This window comes from Nestor notabilis, unplaced genomic scaffold (assembly GCF_000696875.1).
Source record: "Nestor notabilis isolate BGI_N333 unplaced genomic scaffold, ASM69687v1 scaffold7643, whole genome shotgun sequence".
Classification (NCBI taxonomy): Eukaryota; Metazoa; Chordata; class Aves; order Psittaciformes; family Psittacidae; genus Nestor; species Nestor notabilis.
The window spans coordinates 8,756-33,785 of NW_009920528.1; the positions used below are offsets into that span (position 1 = coordinate 8,756).

At 42.0% G+C, this 25,030-nt stretch overlaps 1 protein-coding gene across 4 annotated transcripts in view; it reads left to right on the forward strand.

Annotated features, from left to right (window-relative positions):
- The first annotated feature begins 1,452 nt into the window (after positions 1-1,452).
- Positions 1,453-25,030, forward strand: part of MECOM (MDS1 and EVI1 complex locus) — a 37,666-nt gene continuing 14,088 nt past the window's right edge. The window contains exons 1-7 of one of the 4 annotated variants that reach the window (XM_010010705.1): positions 1,453-1,567; positions 3,914-4,130; positions 8,311-8,458; positions 9,497-9,650; positions 15,342-16,704; positions 18,679-18,766; positions 21,647-21,673. In XM_010010705.1, coding sequence (XP_010009007.1) covers positions 1,519-1,567; positions 3,914-4,130; positions 8,311-8,458; positions 9,497-9,650; positions 15,342-16,704; positions 18,679-18,766; positions 21,647-21,673 — 2,046 coding nt within the window. In that variant the 5' untranslated portion in view covers positions 1,453-1,518. Of the gene's footprint in view, positions 1,568-3,913; positions 4,131-8,310; positions 8,459-9,493; positions 9,651-15,341; positions 16,705-18,678; positions 18,767-21,646; positions 21,674-25,030 lie in introns of all 4 variants that reach the window. The other 3 variants (XM_010010706.1, XM_010010707.1, XM_010010704.1) reach the window with 3 other exon arrangements.

Sequence of the window (25,030 nt, forward strand, 5' to 3'; positions counted from 1 at the left end):
ACTCCTTCGCCTGGATTTTATAGGGAAAATTTTCCATAAGTAGTGGATTGTGGCACTGGGTACCTTGTACCCAATGATTTTTGCCAGCATTCTGGCTACTGGAGGGGGGTGAGCACCACAGCACTGGGATGTGCTGGCTCTGGCAGCTTTCAGGGCTGCTCTCTTGCACATCCCGTCCAGAGCGTTCTGTGGGACAAGGTGAAGAACAGAAAACAAATCCAAGGAAATGCATCTTCTTTCGTTATTTTTAGGCATTTAGCTCATATCAGTTGGCAAAGGCCGCTTGTGCAGAAAGAAACGATTAGGCTATACGGCCACCTCCTGGAGGACATCGGTATGTGCTCGGCTGCCGGGGCCACCCGATGGGTGACGGTTCATGTACGACTGGGCAAGGAAATCACCCACACATCTCTAGCTATCGGTACACTCCTTGTGACACACGCGCCTGTCTGACTTCAAACAGTGGAGGTGATTTTCTGCCTTTCTCCCGGTGCACTAAGTATTGAGAGTTAAGAGTTTGAGAGCAAAACCTTTAAAAATGCACTAGTCCAAGGAAAATGCAAAGGCATAATTTTTTAGCATAGGAAACATAGCTGTCATGTGTTTTTGTTTAACAAGGCCTGAGGAAGTTACTAATACTTATTTGAGCTGCTTCATGGAGCTTTTTAGTGTTCTTCACATTTCCTGCACATGGATTTTGGGAATTTCCTTTCGGCAGAGGCTTGCGGTGCCAGTATGTGATTGCTCTGGGTGCATGGACCCAAGGGAGTGTGGTCTCCTTGCCCCTACCCCAACCCTCAGCCTCCTACTTCCCTAATGGGTCCTTCCCAGAGCCCAGAGCCTGATGTCACCTGGACTGGGGGACCAGGAGCCACCAAACAGGGTCACCACCACCAGCTTTGGCTGCTCATGTTGTTTCTTCATCCAGGACTGATTTTTCCTTTGATTCCTGTTTGAAGCTAAGGAATAACCAGGCATACTGGTTTGCATAAGCCTCTCACCTCAAAGCTTTCTGGACTGCATAGATAATTGAAACAGGGGTTGGATGTCTGTGGCTTCATCAGCATCATCTTCTCAGATCTGCTTTTAGTACCTTTTCCCTGTGCAACAGGAGTTACGTCCCTTACATGGATCACTCAGGGAAGCATTTTATGGCTGCTTTGTACATGGGTTTGGTATAACTAAGCATGCAAATTGCTGGTGATATTTGCAGTCATCACACAGCTCATTTACCAGCAGGGACTGTTGAAAGCAATCATCCTTTTTACCCTCAGAGCCCAAAGCACCAACAGCCTTTGGGCTGGAAAGAGCCATAGTCGAAGTCAGCACCTCTTCAGCGAATGGCAGCCAGCAGCCACACCAGGACAGCGTCTGGACACGTGGTTTTGGTCCTGTGATGCTCACCAGCAGTGGTTTATGCCTCTTTGCCTGTTGTGGTAATCACATTGCTTTCTCTTTTTTCAGATATTCTACAGAGTGGTAGCAGATATTGAACCAGGAGAGGAGCTCTTGCTGTTCATGAAGAGTGAAGATTACTCGCATGAAACAATGGCTCCAGACATTCATGGTAAGCCACTTCTTATTGTCCAATCTAATAGAAAGTATCATTGAAATTAAGCAAAAATTTAGGGAGATTTCTCCTCTGTGGAATTCTTTCAAAATCTGGGATGGCTTCACTGCAGCCTGGCAGGAGAGCTGGGCCACGGTTGTATTTATCTATCTCCTGCCTTACTGTTTCTGTGAAAGCTGTTCAGTAAATGAATTAGTGTATTATCACAGCTCCTTCAGTCCCTCTGACGGGCAAGTCTGCTCTCAAAAGTGATGCCGACACTGGTATTGGGGGACTTCTCTGTTTATTTTCTTCTTCACTCCATCACTCCAGCCTGGTCCAGCCAGCTTCACTCAGTGTTGCATTTGAATGCAACTGAATGTTTCTTCATTTGATGTTGCACTTTCACAGAATCACAGAATAATTAGGGTTGGAAGGGACCTCTGGAGATCATCTAGTCCAAACCCCCTGCCGAGACAGTGTCACCTGGGGCAACTTACACATGAATGTGTCCAGGCAGGTTTTGAATGTCTCCAGAGAGGGAGACTCCACAACCCCCCTGGCCAGCCTGTTCCAGTGCTCTGCCACCCTCAACATAAAGAAGTTTTTCCTCATGTTGAGGTCAAACTTCTTGGGTATTAGTTTATGGTCATTGCTCCTCGTCCTGTCACTGGGCACCACTGAAAAGAGTCTGGCGCCATCCTCCTAGCACCAGTCTTTCAGATATTTATATGCGTTTTCTACCTGTTAATCTGGGCAGCTGTACTTTGCACAAATGATACTTCTCAGCATTAAGTCCCTGCAACTCCTAATGTTGTTCAGGTTTTACCTCATTTACTTGAATCTCCCTGGCAGAAACAGAGGTTGGCAGATTTTAACAGGGTAGTAGTAAGGCTTCAAGATTGAAATCTGATCATTCTGTGTGTATTGCAAAAGGAGAGAAAGAGTCTATGTCCTCATCTCTAGGCTGTGCTGCTCCTGCAGGACCTGTGCAGACCCTGATTATGGGTTATTTTTTGTTACTTAGCTAAACAACTGTTATTCTATCACCTTGAAAGGAGAAAAATTTGGTGGTTAATATTGCTGTCACTTGTGAGTACACTTGAGGCATTTTTCCTCCTTGTGCTCATTTGTTACTGATCTGACTCACAGATTCTGGGTCTGAAACTCCTGAGCTCTTGCTGCGATTTGTCCCCCATCTCCAAAAGCTCCTTTTGCTGTGCTGTCCATCAGACAGTGGGTTATACAGCCACAGTGGGGACTGGGTGTGGGATATCTACTTGATGCGTGTTAGGTTGCAGTTTATGCCAATGTGGATATTTTACAAATTCTCAGGGATTCAGGGACGGTACACAGGGGTTTTCCCAGGGCAGGTGGAATCAAGGGCAAATGTATAACTGCCTGCACATTTAGAACAGTATCTTTTGTTCTCTCAAGAAGAAGTTGGGGATCATTCATTAGTAATTTTGTTTAGTTATTGCTAAAGATGTCCCCCTTTTCAAGCATAGTGTTTTCCATGCCTAGTCCCTGTGGTCAAGCAGCTGATGTATTTCCTGGCACCAGAGGAAATCTCTGCATTCACATGCAAGAATATGTCCCACAGGGCTAATTTAGAAGTAGACTGAGCCAAAGTATTGCTTGTGGACAGTTTGCAACAGAGCCCTATGATGCTTTCTCTGCAACAGGTGTCAAGCCATAACCAACTGCACACATTAGAGATTTCAGCCAGACTCCTCAGTGCCTTTCTGACTCAGACCCCCATGGCATTTGTATCTGTAGGGCAGGTAACACTCCAAAGTGACACTCTAGTTAATCTTCTACACTTATTTCATTAAGAAACACATTATTTATGGAATTTAAAGCAAGGGCCCCAACTTCATGCATCTCTGGCTTACTTTGAACATGGTTGGGTGCTGCAAAAGGACTCTGATGGAAATGAAGACACTTTTCAAAACTATAAACACCCTCTGGCTATTTTAGATGCTGTTGTTCATGTCTAAATTAGTCTCCTTCATTCAGAAACTTGGAGACTGGCAGCCTCCACTGGATATCCACCTATGACTCTCTATTTCCCCATTTAGGATAGTATATAAAGACACTGACATTTTTTCTAAGCCAGTGTTAGGAACCCCTATTGAGTGTCACCCAGGAAATTAGCAGGTAGTATTGCACTGTCACATACTGTAGAATTAAAGCATTATTATGAAGTGTTCTAAGGCATCCATGTTTCTTTTGAGGTTCTTCTCTCTTTCACTGAATAGATATTTATTGAACCACGCTGTCATCAAACTCCTGCTGGGATGGTAGTTAAAAATGATTGAAAAGTGATGCAGTTTCCCTGTGCCCAATCCCTTTGTCTTCCAGAGGAGCGTCAGTATCGCTGCGAGGACTGTGACCAGCTCTTTGAGTCCAAGGCTGAGCTTGTAGACCATCAGAAGTTCCCGTGCAGCACACCTCATTCTGCCTTCTCCATGGTGGAGGAGGACTTCCAGAAAAAGCTTGAGAATGAGAATGACCTTCAGGATGTGCATGAAATCCAGGAGTGTAAAGAATGTGATCAAGTCTTCCCAGACTTACAAAGGTAGGAGTGGATGCTTGAAACTATTGAATGAGGCAAATCCTGCGATGGCTTCAGTCAGATGGTGCAGGGCATCAGCTAGGGCAGAATCTGATACTTTCGTTTTATATACAAACCAAAGATGAAGATGAATAAGACTTCTGTGCCAGTTGGTGTTTTATGGCATAGAAAACAATGGAGTCGCAATAATACCAGAAATTTGGTCCTTATACTGAAGTCCTTTGTGGGGACCTTAATTAAGAACTAGCTCTTCTAATAATCAGATCTTTAGCTGGCATGAATTGGGCTTGTGCAGTGAAATTAGAGGAGTGATTATAGTTCAGATCAATTAAGCTCTTTGTTTTTAGGTAAAAATAACTTACAACATCTCCAAGTGGTGTTCACTGACATTACAGATTTTATCTTTGCAAACAAGCTGTGCTAGTTAGAGGCATGTTCTAGTTGTACTGAGAGAGTTGGGGTTGTTCAGCCTGGAGAAGAGAAGGCTCTGGGGAGACTTTACAGCAGCCTTCCAGTACTTACAAGGGGTCTACAAGACCTACAAGAAAAGCAGGAGAGGGACTTTTTACAAGGGCATGTAGGGGTAGGACAAAGGAGAACGCCTTTAAACTGAAAGGTGGTAGATTTAGATTAGATATTAGAAAGAAATTCTTTACTGTGAGGGTGATGAGGCACTGGCATAGGTTGCGTAGAGAAGTTATGGATGCCCCATCCCTGGCAGTGTTCAAGGCCAGATTGGATGGGGCTTTGAGCAACCTGGTCTAGCAGCAGGTGTCCCTGCCTATGGTAGGGGGATTGGAATTAGGTGATTTTTAAGGTCCCTTCCAACCCAAATCATTCAATGATTCTATGATATATATGTCTGTAAGTTAATATATGTTTATAGTTGTACTGTCTTGAAACAGTGGGTTCTTCTTTTTATTACATATATGTGTGTGTTTATAAACAGATAGACCCATGTGCATATGTACCTGAAATATGCATAGAATGTAAATAGAAATTGTGACTTTTATATGCTGAATTTCATTTATGTGTTTCATGTCACTATAATTTTTGTGGCTACTTAAAATGCTGTATTGCAGTGGAGATTACAGCAAATTTTGAAAATTACTGAAAGATATTGAGGTTACACAAGAGCTTCTGCAGCACATCCCTCACAGATTCACATTTTAATGCTTTTCAGGACCAGGGGAAGGTTGACCCCAGCCAACATTTGATAATAATGCTGAGGTAGCTCAATAACAAAATCCTGGGCCAGATCCTCCGCTATGATGAGGCAGTGCATTCCTTAGGAAGCTGGTTTACAGCAGCAGCAGACCTGGGCCAGTATCTTTTGCTTTTAACCAGGGTCTGTAGCACAGCTTCCACACTCTCAGAGTGACTTCTTTCCTCTCCACATTATGTGGGCACAACCGAAGTGACTATTAACTGCCCTTTTAGGGACAGCAGTGTATTTATTTGCATTGCTTAATAATCGTAAGCTCCTTAAATATTGACTTGTCAATTTAGAGTGTTTTTGGGGTTCATATTTTTCATAGAAATTTTTACTAGTCCATGATTCAGGGTATTGTGGTGTCTGTTGGAGGTTAGCATGGATTTGTGCATGCCCAGGGTTAACCCCACTGGACAACTGCTTCTGGATCCTTCAGGTGCTAGTTCTGCAAGATGGAGCCCTCTCTCCCGAAACACGGATGCTCCTTAGATCCTGAGGTGGATCGGCATCATGTGGGGTGTCTTCAGTCAGTGTAGTGTATGACCCGATCCTTACACTTCTGCAAAATTAATGACACCACAATTAAAACATCATGTGCCAAACATTGTTCTCTGCATACTAGGTCAACCCAGTTGAACAGGAATTTATTCAGGCACAGGGTCTTATTCTTCAGCTGATGTTAAGCAGTATGCAGCTCCATATGTCTAATTTTCGACCTGAGTGATTGATTTGGAAGGGCTGATGTAGGTAGATAAAGTCAAAAGGGTTGCAGCAGTGTGAGTGAGGCAGGAGTCTGGACTGTAGTATTTTTCCATGTTGTGAGTTATTCAGTGTTAAAGTTCTTTTCTGCCTGCAAACCAGAGGACGATATCTAACATATGGGAATCATTCAGGAAATGTAAATTTAGCTTAAAGTATTAAATATTGACGAGAAAGGGCAGAAAACAAAGAACGAGTCATCATAAATAGATGGGCAGTACTGTGAGAAAGAGTGAAAAATGAGAGAAAATGCAGTCATTCTCTGAACTCCTGAATTATTGAAAGGCTAATAACACCACAAAGACAGTTCACAGCAAAAAAAGTACCAAAGTGTGCTATATCCAGATTATATAAAACAAAAGGCCTGAATGAGACATGCTTGAGGGTGTGCGTGATTAAATGGAGAAAGAGCAGAGCAGGAAGATGGAGATCTGAGGGGCCAGGACAGCCCAGCGCTGATGGTAGATCACATAGCTGTGGCAGGCGTCCGGGAGCTGGTGCCGGAGCTGGGGACAAGAGTCTCTCTGGTTTTACAGTGAAGTTGTTTACCAGTGCATGATGGAGAGTCAATTGTTCTAGAAGTATTAGGAGGGGAAACCAGAATTATTTTTCTCCCCCAAAGGAAGAAGATTGAAAGGGGTTAGGAGTAAAGAGCATCCGCAGGGTGAACACTTTTCCGTTACCTGTGGTTGAGAATAGAGGTTGTTATTAGGGCTGCACCATCCAAAGGAGACTGTAAACCCAGCAGGTTTTGTCCACTGGTGCAGCAGAGATCAGTGGGAGATTCACTTGAGGAAAGATTGATCTGCTTTGGCATCCCAGGCTAAAAATCCCAGTTTGCAGTGCTTTTTTTGTGAATCTACTCTTACATTATGTAGTGATCCTCAAGCAGCAGTGTGAGCCACGACTCTGTATGTGACCAAGCAGTACAGGTGTTTAGAAATATATATTTTCTCAAATGAATAATAAAACAGGAATTCAGAAAATTCTGAGACAAAAATGAATTCAAAGATGTGTAGCACAAATTGTGTGGAGATTGAATACCCTACTAATAAATGAATGAACAGCTATACAATTGAACACAGTTAATAATAATCAAATATAACTTCTGTTGTAGTGTACCATATTTAGAGGCTTTTTATGCTCATCCTGTCCTGCTCCAGTGGAGTTTCTCATCATCTATTCCTGTTGTAAGAAAAATTGACACCTATTAAAGGAGTAGAATTACTTCAGGTGGTGTGGGATCCAAGGTGTGCTTAGAGGGAAAGTCATAAAATAGAAATAATTCAGACTGCAGGGAAGAATTACCAGAGTGAAATACTGAGAAGTGTATGAAATAATCTCCTTAGGGAGCAATGGCAGCATCATCCTGGGCTGTATCAAAAGCAGCAGGTCAAAGGAGGTGATCCTGCCCCTCTACTCTGCTCTTGTGAGACCTCACTTGGAGTATTGTGTACAGTTCTGGTGTCCTCAACATAAAAAGGACGTGGAGCTGCTGGAGCAAGTCCAGAGGAGGCCACGAGGATGATAAGAGGACTAGAGCACCTCCCATATGAAGACAGGCTGAGAAAGTTGGGACTGTTCAGCCTGGAGAAGAGAAGGCTGCGTGGAGACCTCATAGCAGCCTTCCAATATCTGAAGGGGGCCTACAAGGATACTGGGGAGGGACTCTTTGTTAGGGACTGTAGTGGTAGGACAAGGGGTAATGGCTTTAAACTTGAACAGGGGAAGTTTAGATTAGACATAAGGAAGAAGTTCTTTCCAGTGAGGGTGGTGAGGCACTGGAATGGGTTGCCCAAGGAAGTTGTGAATGCTCCAACCCTGGAGGTGTTCAAGGCCAGGCTGGACAGAGCCTTGGGTGACATAGTTTAGTGTGTGGTGTCCCCTGCTCATGGCAGGGGGGTTGGAACTAGATGATCTTAAGGTCCTTTCCAACCCTAACGATTCTATGATTCTATCTCCTGGAGCATTTGTAAGTAGCCTGGAAAAACATGAGAGGATGTGGTATTCTGGTAAGAGTAGGATGTTCTGCCTCCCGGCTGGGGTGAGCCAGGTACTTAAAGGACTTGGGTCCATCAGGATTGGACCTTTGGGGCTTTTTTAAGGGTTTTTTTCCTGTAATTATGTGCTCTGCTGTCTCCTCTTCCTATAAACCAGTGATAAAGCCACATGTGTGGGGGACCTCACTGAGCCCTGTTCCTGTTTCTGCAGCCTGGAGAAGCACATGCTGTCACACAGCGAGGAGAGGGAGTACAAGTGTGACCAGTGCCCCAAAGCTTTTAACTGGAAGTCCAACTTGATACGCCACCAAATGTCGCACGACAGCGGGAAGCACTACGAATGTGAAAACTGTGCCAAGGTACAGTGAATTTGTAGGCTGCCTGGCACTTCTTGTGCTGCTGGATGCACGGGAGCATGGAAGTGGGCATGCCTGGGGCTGGGATGCTGGAGGGAATAGAGCTTCTTCTGTGCTCCAGACTGATTCTCAGGGGTTTACAATTCTACTTTATAAATATGTTACTTTTCTACCCCTTTTGATTTGGAAATGGCTGTAGAGTTTGAAATGGGCACTGATGCAGGTTGTGGAGCATCCCTGAGCTCAGGGCTTGGTGCTTTGTGAGGACTGGTGGGGTGTAAGGAGGATTACTGAGGGGCAACAAACCCTAGGGAAATGCAGGGTGGATGGGTCCCCTAGGCTGTGTGCCAGCTCTTGGTACCAGAAACTTCAGGACACTACTGCAGTATATCAAAATAAGAAATAGCGATGGGCACCAGCTGTGCAAGGTGAGTGCAACTATCTCATCTCTAGAGCATCTCTATCACTTCCCAGCACTGGGCTTCCTGTATAGATCATTTGTATAGGATGTGGTGCTCTTCATTGCCTTTTATCAGATTCCCAAAGCTTGGGCCTTTTGCATGAGGTCTTTCTTGTTTTTAAGTAGATTTGCTGCAATAATGGGAATTCTATATTGAGCTGATGCAACCAAGCCCTGGGTGCTAGAACTGTGTCATGTACTGGATTTCTTGCTGTCACACGCTCAGTTGTTGCTATGAAGTATTTCTACTGCATTAATGCTTAGAGGTTTCAAACAGCCACTTTTTGACTCATTTTCTGTGAAGGCTCTGACCTCTCAAAAGTACAATTGCTAATGGCAGGATCAAATGCAGCTGCTGCAGTAGCTTCAAAGGGGTTAACAGATCCACCAAATACTTGGCTGATCCTGGGAAACTGAGGCCCCATCCTGTAGGCACAGCTCCCATTGACGTCTGTTAGTGAGGTTTTTAATCTTAAAAGACTCCCAAATATCTCCAAGGTTTGAATTTTAAAAGACTCTTGTAATAACTTGCTTCTTCAGCAGTCAAGTTTCTTGATTAATCAGTACTCATTTCCTAGCAGGTTTTCACGGACCCCAGCAACCTTCAGAGGCATATTCGTTCCCAGCATGTTGGGGCTCGTGCTCACGCTTGTCCAGAGTGTGGCAAAACCTTTGCCACTTCTTCAGGCCTCAAACAGCATAAACACATCCACAGCAGTGTCAAACCTTTTATATGTAAGTCTTCAACTAAACGTCTTTGGTTAAGTGTTATGTCTTTTTCATAAAGCAGCGTAATCTGGAAACAGGAGATTGTGTTGTGCTCCTTTTAAGTTTCTCACCTGTTTCTTGGGGGCTGTGAGTTACTGTATGAGCTCTGGGTAATTTGTAGTCCAATGCAAAGCAGTATTTTCATACAGTTTTCCTTTTCAGACAGACACTGGATGCTGTACAAATGTACCTATTGTCCTTGGGTTACTTTTTCCATGCACAGAGGCAGAGAGCAAATGGGGAGTGAGATTTAGAAAGAAGGAGCCGTCCCAGTCTTGGTGGCTGCAGCCTTGTTGCTTTGCACCGTGCCAAGCTGGCTGCTCTCCCTCCTGCTCCTCTGCACCAGCAGTGGTCCCCATGCTGCACCCTGTCCTGGATCCAGCCCTGCTGTGCTGGCACAGGAGAGGAGGTGGCAGCGTGAGGGTGGGGGTTGCCACCACAGCTGCGACATGCTGGGAATTAGGAAAAGCCAGCAGTATCTGGAAGGCAGCTTTGCTTTTGGAGTTAATTTTGGGCTACAAAGTCTCCAGAGCAGATGCCATGACTTTTGATTGAGTTGGAAAATAAATCTTAGAGGCAGTAGATTTCAGTCAGAGGAGCTTGCCGCCCTCCTGAGGCTCCTTTGCATACCCCAAATTTAAGTATCAAGTTGAGCTATTAGGTCTTCGCGAGCAGCTGCTCCAGCCATAAAACTTTCCTTGTATGTGGGCCTGACTCTGTACTGGGCTGTAAATTGGATCCTCAGAGTTTCATGTGTTGTGTTTACTGCTGAGCCAGATCCTGCTAGGTAACAGTGCAGGTTGCTTTCTCTCCCCTTCACCAAAGAAGCAGAGGCAGAAAATATTTACGAATACTGTTCTTGGTAGTGTTACTCTTCACCACAGTCTTTTCAGGCAACTGCTATGGCTTGAAAGGCACGTTGTGAACACCTTCTCTACTTGTCTGGTAAACTTCTTCGTCTTCTGCTGCGCTCAACAATAATTTACCAAAATGTCAACACCATACTCGAACAAAGTGTCAACTGCACACTAAGATAATTCCTCAAGAGGAGTATTGGCTTGAAAGATTCATTTGTGTGAAATCTTTATACCAGACATTGGGTTAGATAATAACTTTGGTTTGGCCTTCTTCAGTGAGAAAATGTCTAACTAGATCCACCAGTAAATATCACTAATAATTTTTAAACCCTATTGTAACTTAAGTAATTACACTTAAAGATTATAATTATTAGAGAAAGGTAACTTCTGGCTAGGTAGGGAGACTTCAAATGGTCCTGTTGCAATGTCCTACATAAAAGTCTGTAAGTGCCACCTCTTATAAATGAAATAATCTCTCAAATGGTTTTTGTAGCTATTTATTCTGATAAACCAGCAACCAGTATTCTTCATATGTACAGTGTGAGGGATGAAAACCCATTGAGCAACCTATGAGTAACAGCCATATAATTGCAGAACAAAAGGGTTTGGAGACCACGTGTTTGATAGGCTTTGCCGAGCGATGGGAGGGAGGTAGGGTCACCTAAAGGAGATATCTGTTTTCCACCAGAAGGCCACACACCATGATTTACTCGTACCAGTCTGTTTATGGCAACTGTCTCTTATTACAGTACACCACCCAAGCTTGAGTGAAAACTCACCAACACTAAGGTAATTACTCACTGCCTTCACAAAATCTCCAGCCTCTCCAAATAGAAACCACATGCCATAATAGACTGAACATATTCAAAATAGTAATTTTTTTAATAAGCAGAAAATATGCAAACTTAACTGCTGGCTAATTTGGGGTCTAGAGACAATTGCGTTGCAGAGTGTGAGTAGGCATGAGATGAATTTTTGCAATTTGGGAGCCAGATTGGAGGTTTATGTTAAACCTGGGGTCTATAGAGCAATAAAACCTGCATCGAAAGAAGCTTCTCTTAGAAATTAGTCACTTAAAAGTATGGCACTGAGATTTAAAGGGTGTAATAAGATGTAATAGGAGAAATCAAACCCAGCTTCTGTTGCTTTGATATGTGGAAGCAATTAAAGTTGATAACCATCCCCCGTCTACTAAGTCTAAGCAAAACTTTACTTGGAAATAAAAGTGATGTGAGGAAAAGAGGTAGATCTTGTAGTACAATTTTATCTGATGAGTCCTGACTCCTGGGAATATCCACAGAGGTTGAGGTGGTGCAGTTGATTTAGACAGAGTCTCTGCGCTTCACTGATGCCATGTTACACCCCAGCTTCAGGCAGTAGTCCCCAAGAGTAAGACTACTCTGGGAAGTAAGAGCTTCAGACCTGGACCCAAAATTTCTTTGCCAACCTTGAGAGCTCGTGAATTGAATAGACTGCTTGTTAAGTGCAAGAGGCACCTTGAGTGAGTAGCACTTCATTAAATAATTTTAAATAACTTTTATGCTCAAAAGGTAGTCTTTGGTACAATTGTTAATTGTTTTATTGAGATTACAATAATAAATATTTACATATTTTAACAGTATCCCCACTATTGTTTTGATTTAGTTTTAAAACGAAGATAAAATATATTTAGTCAAATGATTAATTTGCATCTCCTTTAGTAGTTCGTAAGGATAGCTTTCAATTGTATGTATTTTGCTTTTCTCCAGAGTAGAATATTTCTTGTTTCTGATGATTTTTGAGCAGGTTAATGGAGAATAATAATGTAATAATGTACCACTGTTCTTTAAGGGAGAACTTCCCAAACTTTAAGAAGACCAAATCTGTAGCAATACACCCCTTTTCACCTGCTTGCCACTCTAGCCTACTTGAGTGAAGTGTTCTATTTAATACAGTCATGTGAATAAGAAGCATGCCCTCACACAACCTGTTAGAAGATCAAAAGTTAACAAAACATGATTTGTTTTGAATTATATATTAGCCTAGCCTTGTAAATGTATGCATTGGAAATATTTTCTTTTTCTTGAAAAGTATACATGGTTGATGCTCTGCTGCTTATATGTTAGGCATAATTCTATCAGTGTTTATTGATAGTTATCCTGCATTACAAAAGGAAAGGAGTTGACCCATAATATCCACATTGAAGCTTATGCAAACATATGGATATGTCACTCTGAGTCACCATTCTGGTCAGTTTGATTTTGATTTCTGTGATCAGCCTGCTGGGAGCAGGGGCGATTTTTGTGTTAAGACCTCAACAGTGAAGGTAAGGGGTCTGATTCTGTACTGTGAAATATGGAGGTGACTCTCACTTGTGGGAGCAGAAACCTTATGCCTACAATTAGGCTAAAAATAGGAGAAAATAGCAGAAAACTGCAACAAGCAAATGATGAATAGTTCTATATAAAATGAAAAAAAAAAAGAGTTCTGTGTTAAATAGGCAAATAAAATGTTAAAAAAAACCAAAACCAAACCAGAAAGTACTTATCCAGAGAAAGTCAAGCATTTACAAGGAACTAGAATAAGTCTCCTCTCCTCTCCTCTCATCTCTTCTCCTCCTCTCATCTTTTCTCCTCCTCTCCTCTCCCCTCCCCCCCTCCTCTTTTTTCTTTTCCTTCATGTGTCTTTTTTGTTTATATTCCCTCTTTTTTCTTTATTTTTAATTTTATTTTTAATGTTATCTTTTTTCTTTATTGTCTTTCCTTGTGAATGAAGATTTCTAGCAGGAACAGTAACTGATACACAGCAACAAACATTCTTCCTGAATTACCACATTGCAAATTTCCTGTGTTTGGGCCCAATTCTGCACTCTTTACCCCACGAATTGTCCCAGGGATGTCAACGGGATGGGACGTGAACAGGGAAAATGGGTAGATCAGGCAGCATCAGGCCTCAAACAATAGGAGCATTGTTGCTGAGATATGAAGCAGCCTGCTTAAGAGGTAAACAGTTAAGAGATGACAACAAGTGGTCAAGTTTCTCAAGGGCAGAGATTTAGAGGCGCAGGAAGGTTAGTGTGGCCCCGGTGTGAGTGGAAGCTAGAGGACGTGATTGCAGTTCATGGGAACCAAAAGTGCAGGATGGGATACATTCAATTCAGTTTCCTTTGCAGGCTTAAAATAGAGCCATTGTAAATTATGTCAGTCTGTCTCGAATCATGAAAATGATTGTTAAAAAGGCCTCAGAATACACAATGTGTATTGTTGAGTGGCTTTGATGTGTGAAAGATGAGAGCTTATGATATAACACAAGTTAAATAAAAATAAAGTGGCCACATGCTTTTTCCTGGCTGGAAAAAAAAAAAAAAAAAAAAAGATTTATTGCAGAGGGATGACACTGCTTACCAGTAATGCTATTGCTTTGTTTTTAAACTGTTAGAAGCAAGGTATGGCAGAGGTACAGGCAGATTTTAGGGTAGTGAAGAGACAAGAAATGGCACAGCCTTGGGACTTGCTTGATGCCCCTACTCATCCCAAGAATACAAAAAGGGAACATAAAAAGGCACTGGGGAGCTGAGCATTATCCTCTTTCAAACCACATTTTAACTTTTAAAGACCTACAACTTGGTTGTTGTCCCAGTTTGCTCCCTAAGGTCTGTAGCAGCCAGAGGGTTAGGGACCTGAAAAATCTCGTTTGTTTCAGCGACGTGATTCACTCTTCGTAGCATCTTGCTTAGCACCACCGGGACAACTTTCTGTATCCTGCTACTAAAAATGGTTGCTGGAAGCTATGCTTTGATCTGCCAAGTGTTACAGGTTAGATCAGGCCCATGAACTTGAGGTAGATCTTCTCCCATCTGTGGTTTCAGGCTTTCTCCAAGTGCTGCTTTTGTGAGGCTGAAGCTATTCTCATCCCAGAGGAGTTTGAAAGGAAATCCATTGAGCTGTTTTGAGCATCACACATGCAAATACATACAGCTGTGTTCTTAAACAAGTTGTTGTCAAAATAGAGTGTATTTTTTCATATGCAAGAGACATTCATATGCAAGCAACATTAAGACTAGTAAAATTATTAAAATGTGGAATTTAGAGTTACAGCACCCCAGGCAACTGTAGGGACTGTATGAATTCTATGAATAAAAGTGCCTTGGACATGTGAGGTATTCTGGCCTGTACTTTCATGAGATTAAATTCTTAATTGTAAGTGAAAAAAAAAATACTGGTTGTTAATAAGGTTACGCACTTGAAAGTATCTGGTTGTCTCCTCCTTCGCTTCTTTTGTATCTTTATGGTCTTGCAGACTGAATGCTCTGTGAGGCAGCTCTGTCTGTCTCCTGTCTGGTCCTGCAATTATTTATTTTAATGACTAACTTTCCACATGGTAACAGTGATCTAAATGGATGTCATTTGAAAACACGAGTGCTTGCTGATGCAAGAGCACTGTGGGTTCATACGGCGTTACAGCACTGAGACATGGGTCTTGGCGTGGCTCTGGATGCTAATGCAATATGGAATAATGTTACCAAATATGCAACACTGTGCAATGCAAAGAGCAAATAAGGAAACTTTGTCTTTTAGTGATTTCGTACCTTTTCTGGTTTGTTGGAGTGGGTTTTGGTGCTGTCTTTAGACATTTGTCTGCTTGGATGCCTTGCTTTAGAAGAGTACAATAGCTTTTTGTACATTTGTGCACCCTGACTTCTCCTTATGGCTTCCTAATTGACATTTAGTGGGTAAAAAAATGGTGGTGTTTGCAAAATTTTGAGAGTGCGGGGAAACTACCATAAAGCCTGAGATGTGTTGTTGTTGTTGTTTACATACAGGTGAGGTCTGCCATAAATCCTATACTCAGTTTTCAAACCTTTGTCGTCATAAGCGCATGCATGCTGATTGCAGAACCCAAATCAAGTGCAAAGACTGTGGACAAATGTTCAGCACTACGTCTTCCTTAAATAAACACAGGAGATTTTGTGAGGGCAAGAACCATTTTGCAGCAGGAGGATTTTTTGGCCAAGGCATTTCACTTCCTGGAACCCCAGCTATGGATAAAACGTCCATGGTTAATATGAATCATGCAAATCCGGGCCTTGCTGACTATTTTGGAGCCAATAGGCATCCTGCTGGTCTTACCTTTCCAACAGCTCCTGGATTTTCTTTTAGCTTCCCTGGTCTGTTTCCTTCAGGCTTGTACCACAGGCCACCTTTGCTACCTACTAGTTCTCCTGTTAAAGGACTACCGAGCACAGATCAGACAAACAAAAGTCAAAGTCCCCTCATGACAAATCCTCAGATACTGCCAGCTACGCAGGATATTTTGAAGGCACTAAATAAGCAACCATCAGTAGGGGAGAATAAGCCAGTGGAGCTTCAACCAGAGAGGTCCTCTGAAGAGAGGCCGCATGAGAAACTCAGTGACCAGTCAGAGAGTAGTGACCTTGACCTTGACGATGTCAGTACCCCCAGTGGCAGTGACCTGGAAACCACCTCGGGCTCTGATCTGGAAAGTGACATTGAAAGTGAGAAAGAGAAATTTAAAGAAAATGGTAAAATGTTCAAAGACAAAGTAAGCTCTCTGCAGAGCCTGGCTTCAATAAATAATAAGAAAGACCACAGCAATCATTCCATTTTCTCACCATCCTTAGAGGAGCAGACTGCGGTGTCAGGAGCGGTGAATGATTCTATAAAGGCTATTGCTTCTATTGCTGAAAAGTACTTTGGTTCAACAGGACTTGTGGGGCTGCAAGACAAAAAAGTCGGAGCCTTACCTTACCCTTCCATGTTTCCCCTCCCATTTTTTCCAGCATTCTCTCAATCAATGTATCCATTTCCTGATAGAGACTTGAGACCGTTACCCTTGAAAGTGGAGCCCCAATCACCCAGTGAAATAAAGAAGATCTCAAAGGGAAGCTCTGAATCTCCCTTTGACCTCACCATAAAGCGTAAGGAGGAGAAGCCACTTACTCCTATACCCTCAAAGCCAACAGCCCCCTCTCTGACAAGCCAGGACCAGCCTCTAGATCTCAGCATGGGCAGCAGAAGTCGAGCCAGTAGCACAAAACAAGCTGAGCCTCGGAAAAACCACGTCTTTGGAGAAAAGAAAGGAGGTGACCTTGAGCAAAGGAAAGCTTCAGAGTCCTCCTTGCAGCATGCCAGGCCGACCCCATTCTTTATGGATCCCATTTACAGGTAATGGACTGTCTGCTGCCCTTCAGCCTCCTTTGGTACAGGCAGCTAGGTCTGCCATGGCCACCTGCCTGTGGATGCAGAATGACCCCGTTCCCCTTCCACTGTCCCTGGAGGTATCATCCCACCAGCAGGAAATGGGGTGGCCCAGGCTGCATGCTGACCTGTGCACCCCACCTCAAATCTGAGCTGTTCAGAGCAAACCCTGGGTTTGGTAATGCTGCATTTAGCAAGTCTTCATGACTGCCCTTGTTGCCATGAGTCATTAGCTTCACATGCAGAAGTTGAATATAATCCCTTACCTATAAACTAATTGTCATCAGTGTTGAATGTTTGTATATTTATTATGTGTTTGATATCACTGGTTTGTCCCAAATTCATTTTCTTCCAAAATGCTGCCCACTTGCCTTGGCTGCCCTCTGCCTTCCCATGGAAATTGCAGTGCATCTCACCAGGGTGCTGATGAAAAATGACCTTTCTAATTCCTCCTGAATTGAGTAGGAGTACAGCAAAGAAACAAATTTGTCCTAGGGTGTACAAAAAGTATGGAAATCAAGAGTGATTTCTGCCCTTTTTTACCGTTATTTCAAAAATGGGTTGATTTCTCCAGGCATGTTGTTAATATAATTTGAGATACAGTGTCCTTGTGTGTACAAAGCGTAACCAGTGGGCTAGTTAATCCAATCCACTTTATGAAATCAGTGGGAGCCTTGTCGTTGGCTTCGAAGGGTGCAAAAGCAGAGACTCTTAGTGAGCTGAGGTTTTAAAACATAGTGGTAAAATCCTGACGTCTCAGTGTTTCCCAGTAGTGCTGAGACGGGTCTCCCTGGGATCTGGATTTCACCTGCATTTTGCCCTTCACCATTCTGCTCATATGTCTGTAACCAGCCAAAGTCATGCATCTAAATTAGTTTAGAGAAATATTAGCCATGAAAATATTTGTCTGTAATATAAATGACTGATTTTACAGCCTATCGTTAAAAATGGTTAAAAAGAAAAAGTTGCTGCCATGTAAATGATGTTAATTTATTACTTTTTCTGAAAAAAGAAGTGCTGTGGGCAAAGTTTTTGAGGAAAGCTTTCACATAAGACAACAGGTATGCATCATGAAGAAACAGGATATGATGCTATTTACTGAGATGGTTTTATTCATGCTAGATTAATATCTGTAGTAGACCATAGGTTTTCTTTGCGTCATATTCATTTTAAGTGCCTGAAGCAGTGGAAATAATGATCCGTGTTTTATGGTCCTGCATTAAAAACTAATGAAATTGTACAAATTCTGGCAGTAGCACAAGGCAAATTGTTACCAAGGCTTCTTCCTTTGCTGTGAGTTACATCTATGTATGGACAACAGTATCTGTCCCTTTAACCATCCACATCAGTAACAGAAAAAGTTAAATTTCCTCAAATTTCCACACTGCTTCTCAATTACCTGCTCTGTGTTTTGCTACCTAAATGCCCACATGAGTTGATCACAGTCTTTGTTCCTGGCATATCATATTCAGTGTGTTCCTACAAGCCTTCCTATCTTGCTGTCGTGGTGCATGGTCATGCATAAGGAGATGTCTCCAGGATGGTGGCTGTGATGTCTTGCATACACAGACAAGAAGGGACCCATTGCTCAAGGGTCCCTGTTACCTGAATTCCTCTCCTCTGAGTTGCCTTATTTCTTTATAGAAGTGCTCAGTAGTTAGTCACTGGTTCCTATTATAATTATTAACCAGTCTTTTGAAATCGGATTATTTCCTCTCTAAATGGTATAATCTCCCTTTAATGACAATTCACAGCCCCCACCCGAGGTAATGAGTTATATGCGGGATTCGAGAGTTGACTGTACTTCCTTATCTTTTACCATTATCTCTGAGAAAAAAAATCACTTGATGTATAATTGACTATTTTAAACATGAGTAGCTGTATGATTATTAATATCTGAGACCGATTCATCACAAGCAAATCTAATTTTAACATTTACAGAGTAGAAAAAAGAAAGTTAACTGATCCACTGGAAGCTTTGAAAGAGAAATACTTGAGACCTTCCCCGGGATTCTTGTTTCATCCACAAGTAAGTATTTTGGGAATTTGGATGTTGTAAACAAGCCTGTTGATGCTTCAAAGCAGGTGCTGAGAAATGAATGCAGTCTTAGTCATTTTTGGATTTCCTAAAACACATAGCTTTTGCTGTACCATTGTGGTGGAAAAGCGTAAGCATTGTTCTGAGCTTCTTGATGTTTTGCAGATGAAACAACATGTTTTTATTATAGAGGAAATCAGATTCAAACTACATGTATGGTTTAGAATTGTGTTCCTCCAAAACCACAGCGTAGCTACCAACACTTGCAGCTACCTGTGTCTTTTTCACCACTCTCCCATGCTTTGAGCCATTGTGGTGGAGTCCATTGACTACAAGGAGGCGATGTAGATTCAAAGTTGGGCCAGCAAAGCTGAGACTCCCAGCTATCAGTATTTAAGAACTCCCAGAGAAGATTTAAAAAAACCTTCTATGCAATGCTTTTAAGTCTCATAATGCAAATGCTTCATCTTTTTTCTGATAGCCATTGTGGGCTATAGTGTGTGCAAGTACTTTGTAGAATCTCTGCTCCTCCATACCTGAAGACATGCTGTATGAGAGGGGTGCTGTCTTGTTCATAAGCCATAATCCTGCTGCTTATTTGCTGAAAAACAAACATTTGCGAGGGTGTCCCTAAAATGGTATTACAACTGCAATGTGTATGTAGTACAGAAAAAGGACCTGTATGTAAACTATACATTGCTTTTCTTCAACAGCACCAAAACCTCATTTTGGCTTCCTTCTCCTTTCTTAAGGAGATTTTGCTAAAAATTTGGGTTAAATCTTATGCCTAAATAAAATTATATTTGCAGATTTGCACCCCTTACTGAATATGGGCTGTTCCAGCCTAACAAGAACACCTCTTATGTATGCTGCATTTTAAGCACACACTCAGGAGGTGCTGTCTCTGGTTCAGCTTCCTCTGAATTCCTGAACAAACCATTCCAATAATCTGCCATCACTTGCCTTTTTTTAATTTTTAATAAAGTCAACAGTTGTTACGTCCTGAGTTGTATGGAACATATTTTGAAATACGGGCCTTCTGAGGAACTGGGAAGAGTAGCTGATGGCATATGTAGTTGCAAGATGCACAGACATAATGCTATAGCATTAGTAGAGACTGCAGAAAAACACCCCATTCCAGTTCCAATGCCCGAAGAAAGTGACAGATCTAGTAAGTATTAAAATCAGTGAGAATTTATGTACAGGATTTAACAGCAGCTCAGCACCTCTTGCTGACTTACCTTATTTGCCCAAGTTGCAAAGCAGCAGGTAAAAATTCCCATTTCACAGCAGATAGTAGTAATGCACAAATACACAGACAGGAGCTACATCCTCTTTGTGTTCCCTGTTGTAAAACCAGGCTGGTTCCTCTCCAAGTGAGTCAGAGGAGTGAAGGGCTGTAAATTCATAGTAAATTATTAAAATGAGGGCATTTTAGGTACACTGTTGATGAAAGAAACAGTATTATTTTGCTTTGCGATAGCTAGCTTTTCAGGAGGTGTAAACTGATTGTTATTTAATGAAGTTGGATTCAGGGGGCTCTGAAGGTTTTCCCTCAGGTTGGCCTGATGATGACAGTAGGTAGCGTGGTTGGTGGGTGGGAAAGGAGGCTGTTTGGGTAAAATGCACCCTTAGGAGATAAGCGGTGAGTGAGGAAGGAGCTGGATAATCTTCTATGTAGCATTGTATGACTCTGAGTTACACAGGGAACTGGAGGAGGGTTAATAGGAGTTAGACAAGGTTACTGTAAGTGTGCAGGTGAAATGGAGACATTGGGCATCTTGCCATTAGTGGACAGGATGCTGGGATTTCATCCTTTACATTTATTTCACAGAGTTGGTGATACCTGTTGCTGGTGCCTGAGGAAGGTCCCAGCTTGGTCACCAAGTCTGTCAGTGTGAGCAGGAGGTGTCAGATACCACTGCCCTCCAGCAGTGCCGGCTGAGGTGGGGCAGAGCCACCACCCTCTGGCAGGAGGGAGGGCTGGTTGTACGCTCACGTGGCTGAACCCATTCTTCCATATTTCTCACTGCGCAACAGAAAAGAAAAACTCCATGGTAAAGACTGGCTTTCATTTTATCACGTACCTAGCTGCTAGAGATAATGTCTTTAACTTGGTGCAAGATGCATGGATACAAAGGTCATGAGTGTAACATGCACTTTTAATACATTGTAAAAGAAAACTAAACCACCATCACATCCTGTCAAAAAGGTAATGCCAAAATCTTCTTTCTTGCAGACTTTAATAGAAAGGAGTCTCTTGTTTGGAAAGGCAGAATTTGGCTCGGTATTTATAGAGGACTGGGGAGCAGCTTGCAAAAAAGCTGGTTTTCCTTTACAGTTCTATTCACCCCTGTAAAAGTACAGGTGTGGAGTATACTGCAAGTTTTAATTTTCTCCTGGCAGGATTAATCTGTAAAATATGAACAGAATTATTGTTTATGTCCTACAGGGTTGTGTTTCTGTAGGTAAATTTCTTTCTGAAACTTGCCATCTGCTGAAGCAAGTTTTTTTTATTTTTTTTTTTTTTAACGGGATAATATGACAGCTAACAGATGAATATTTAAAATAGTTTTCTGAAGTAGAGATTAAAGACATAAACCCTCCAGTCCTTCCTCTGTCCTTGCCTGGGCAAAATTCCTCCCAGTGGCAGTGGCCTAAAAGCTATGAAAATTAGATCATTTAATGTTGTTTCACCATAATTTGCCATTGCAAGGATTACATAGATAGAGAGAATACCCCTATGTAACAAATCATTCAGACTAACATTTTTATTAGTATCTTTAAGTAAAATCTTAATTAGTAGATTGATTGCAATGAGGGTTCCAATGTGGGAATAATGTGTTGTTTTTGTTTCAATTTTGCTCCCAGTTCCAATTGCCTGATCAAAGAATTTGGGTAAGTTAATGGCTTATGTTTTTGATTTAATCATTCTGAAATAAATTGCATAAGAAAAATACAATACGAAAGATAACTTACGACTCAATTACGGAGCATGCCACACTTTCTTACAGAGTGTTATGTAGATAAATATCCTCTTACGTTATTTGGTGAAGGCAATGGGAGCTTTACCTGAGGGTTTCAAAATACAGTCTTTGTTTATATTAACTGAAATTGTTCCAAGCCTTTAGAACAATTTGGAAATCTGTTTCCTTCAGACATTGCAGTGAAATTTTCAGGCTGAAGTCTTGTTAGATTGCAGTAGTTATAAATATTTAATCTTCATTCGAGACATTGAAATACACGGCCTCAGAGGACTTCAGATTTCTATCTCGCATCAACTTCAGTGGGAGTTAGTCACTTTAATAGCACTGAAGTTTTGAGCTTAACTGACCCATTTGTTTGACATGGATTTGGGTCACATTTGCCCTGTGTGTATACTTACATCGTCACCCTTATGCAATCAGGAATTGTACTAAAAAGTACTATTGGATAAATTTGAGCCTTCTCTTCTATTTTTATAAAGCGTTATTTTTAATACTTTTAAATTGTTCACAAAGAAAAAAAAAGATCCACAGCAACTGCTTTTGCAGATGCAACTCAAATAACACTGTGTTTTGCTTTTGCATTGCTGGCTCTTCAGCTGCAGCACTGAACCCATAAATACTTGTCCCAGATTTTTCCCAACCTTTGGGCTTCTGAGGGGAGAGCTGGAGCCAGCCGGCTGCGGCTCAGAGCCTGACTCACTCTCACTCACCACTTGCAGTGCAACGTGGACTAATTTCACAAGACAAAGCCAGAATTTTGCAAAATGAGATCTGAGATCCTCATGTACACCTTCCCATGTGTGTCTCTACAAGGCTAGTGCTGGAGTTCTCAAAGATGCTGCCCGTGCTGCACTTAGCCCTTCCCATTGTCATCTGTGTCATCCATGGCACACTTCAAAAGCAGTGATGGACCTTTGCTTTGTGTACACATGGCTTTTAATCACATTTTCTTCCTGTAAGGCAATGGTTTATGCAGCTGCATAAGATGTGCTAGAATCCTGAGATAAAAGGGATTAGGCAGGCGCCAAAGGACTCCTGCAAGCACCCATAGATGCTGAATGAGCTCAACAGGTAGGAGGAAGGTTTGGATACCAGACTGAGAGAGCACAAAAGGTCATTCTTAAACATTTTCTTTGCAGTAGAGGGAACCCAGTGTAGCACATGAAGGGACCATGGTAGGATTTGTGATTTGGCCCAGGCACCCTGAATCCCCAGAAAAGTGGCTCTGTTTGGGCATATTTGGAAAGTTGAAAACTCCAGTGCAGTCTTTTTCTTCTGTCTGCTTCCTTTGATATTGGCTTGGTCCTCAAATTTCCATCATCCTGCTTTTTTTGTGAGCGTATGTCTCCTGGCTATGCTAGTGCTTTGAGCAGCTGCAGCAGAAATAGGTATTTAAAATATAAAGTGCCTAGAGCAGGATGCTGATTCATGGATAAATCTTCATCTTGAGAGATTTGAACACGTCACACAAGCCTTTCTAGCTCAATATGGCAGTTGCATGTGCCATATATTTCAAGATTATTTCAGATTGTTTTTAACTGTTTGGCAGGAACCCTATAGTGCAAGTCAATGGCAACACCCTCTCTTGGACAGATCATGATTTATTTAGTCTGCAAACTCTTTCATCTCCTTCTGATGCCATCATGAAAAGGTTGCTATAAAGTGGTTCCGTAATTAGAGTCACACTTTATTTGCACTAGCTTTACGAAGAATCATAGTAAATAATGAAAATAATTTTACAAATAAATGAAATTTGGTGAGTGCATTAACAAAGGTTTTATTTTACTGGGCTTATTTTAGGACATAATCCATTCTGTTAGGTCAGCTAAACCCCCACCAACTGCAGGAATACGAATAGACATATTTTGGAACCATACTGCAGATCAGCAGGAGTTTCTCGCTACTGCTTCATAAAGTTCAGCCACGTGTGATGTGTCTCTTGAATGTGAATATAGCTCAGCCAAGTCCCATGGCTGGACATCCAAATACACACAGTTTTGAGACAACAAATTCACAAGTCATAGTTCCTCAAGAAAGCATTATAACTTGAACTGGCAAGGAAGAATTCCTGAGCTTTAGCAGTTGGGTTTTCAAGATTTCTTTAAATAACACTAGTAAAAATAGAAAGCAAACATTTGAGCAGTTTTTTTTCCCATGAGTTACGGCCATAAAGTCAGTTTGGTTTTGCGATAATAGCAAGGAAGGAGTTGCGTTTGTAAAACATTAGGTCATGTAATTCATGACATTGTCTGCTAGACTATTTCATCAGGTTATTCTTAAAAACCAGCAACAACAAACCTTTGCTTTATTTATGCCACTTTTTCATCTGTTGGTTAATAAATTTTAAGATAAATGTTCAAGACCCCTGATGATGATATCTTGCCTGTTCAAATGTTTATAAATACTTGTTTTAGCCGATTATGGTAATGTCTGCATTTTTGAGTCGGAGCTGGGGAATTGCGACTGCATATTAGTTTGCGTCAGTAGGAGGTTAATAGCCTCTCAGGGAGCAGGAGGGAGGTGGGGGAAAGCTGCTTCCTTTTCCAGACATCTGGACGCAGATAGAATCAACAACTCTTATATATGTAAATCAAAAGTTACTGTTCTATATAAAATGCTGTCATTCACTGATCTCAGATTAGGAGCAGACGTGACTTGTCCATAAGGCAATAGCTGTATGTAAAGTATGTAATGGGATCTTCTCGCTCTCCTGACTCCCCAGACAGCTTTCATGGACATGGCAATTACACTAATCCTATCCTTGGGGTCAAGTGGTGCTTTCCTCCCCATGCTCTGTTCAAGGATCACCGCAGCCCTTGGGCACTCAGCTAGGGTGCAGACCCCTCCTGAAAGCCAAGCAGCTTGAGCCACACACCTGCCTCCATGGTGGTCCCCAGGACCATCCCTGGAGAAATTAGATGTCCACAAGCACCCACCTAACTTCCCAGGACAGATGCTATCCCTAACAGCTTGCTTCAGGAGTTTGGTGGATTGCTGATTCGTAGCATCTCTATGGTCAATGCAGTTCCTATGGCAGTAAGACTTGCTTTACCATCAGTAATAATGGTGTTTTGAAGGAGTGTGAGTTGCTTTGGTTGTGTTTCAGCTGAAAGAGGGAGTTTCATTGATGAAGAGGGGAAGTAATTTTCTGGGTTAATGATTAGTCAAAAAAAAACACCACCAACAATCTTGGAGGAAAAAAGCTAAGAATAAATTTGTGATGTTTACCATCATTGAAGATTATCGGTGAGTCCGCTTTGTGGTGGTG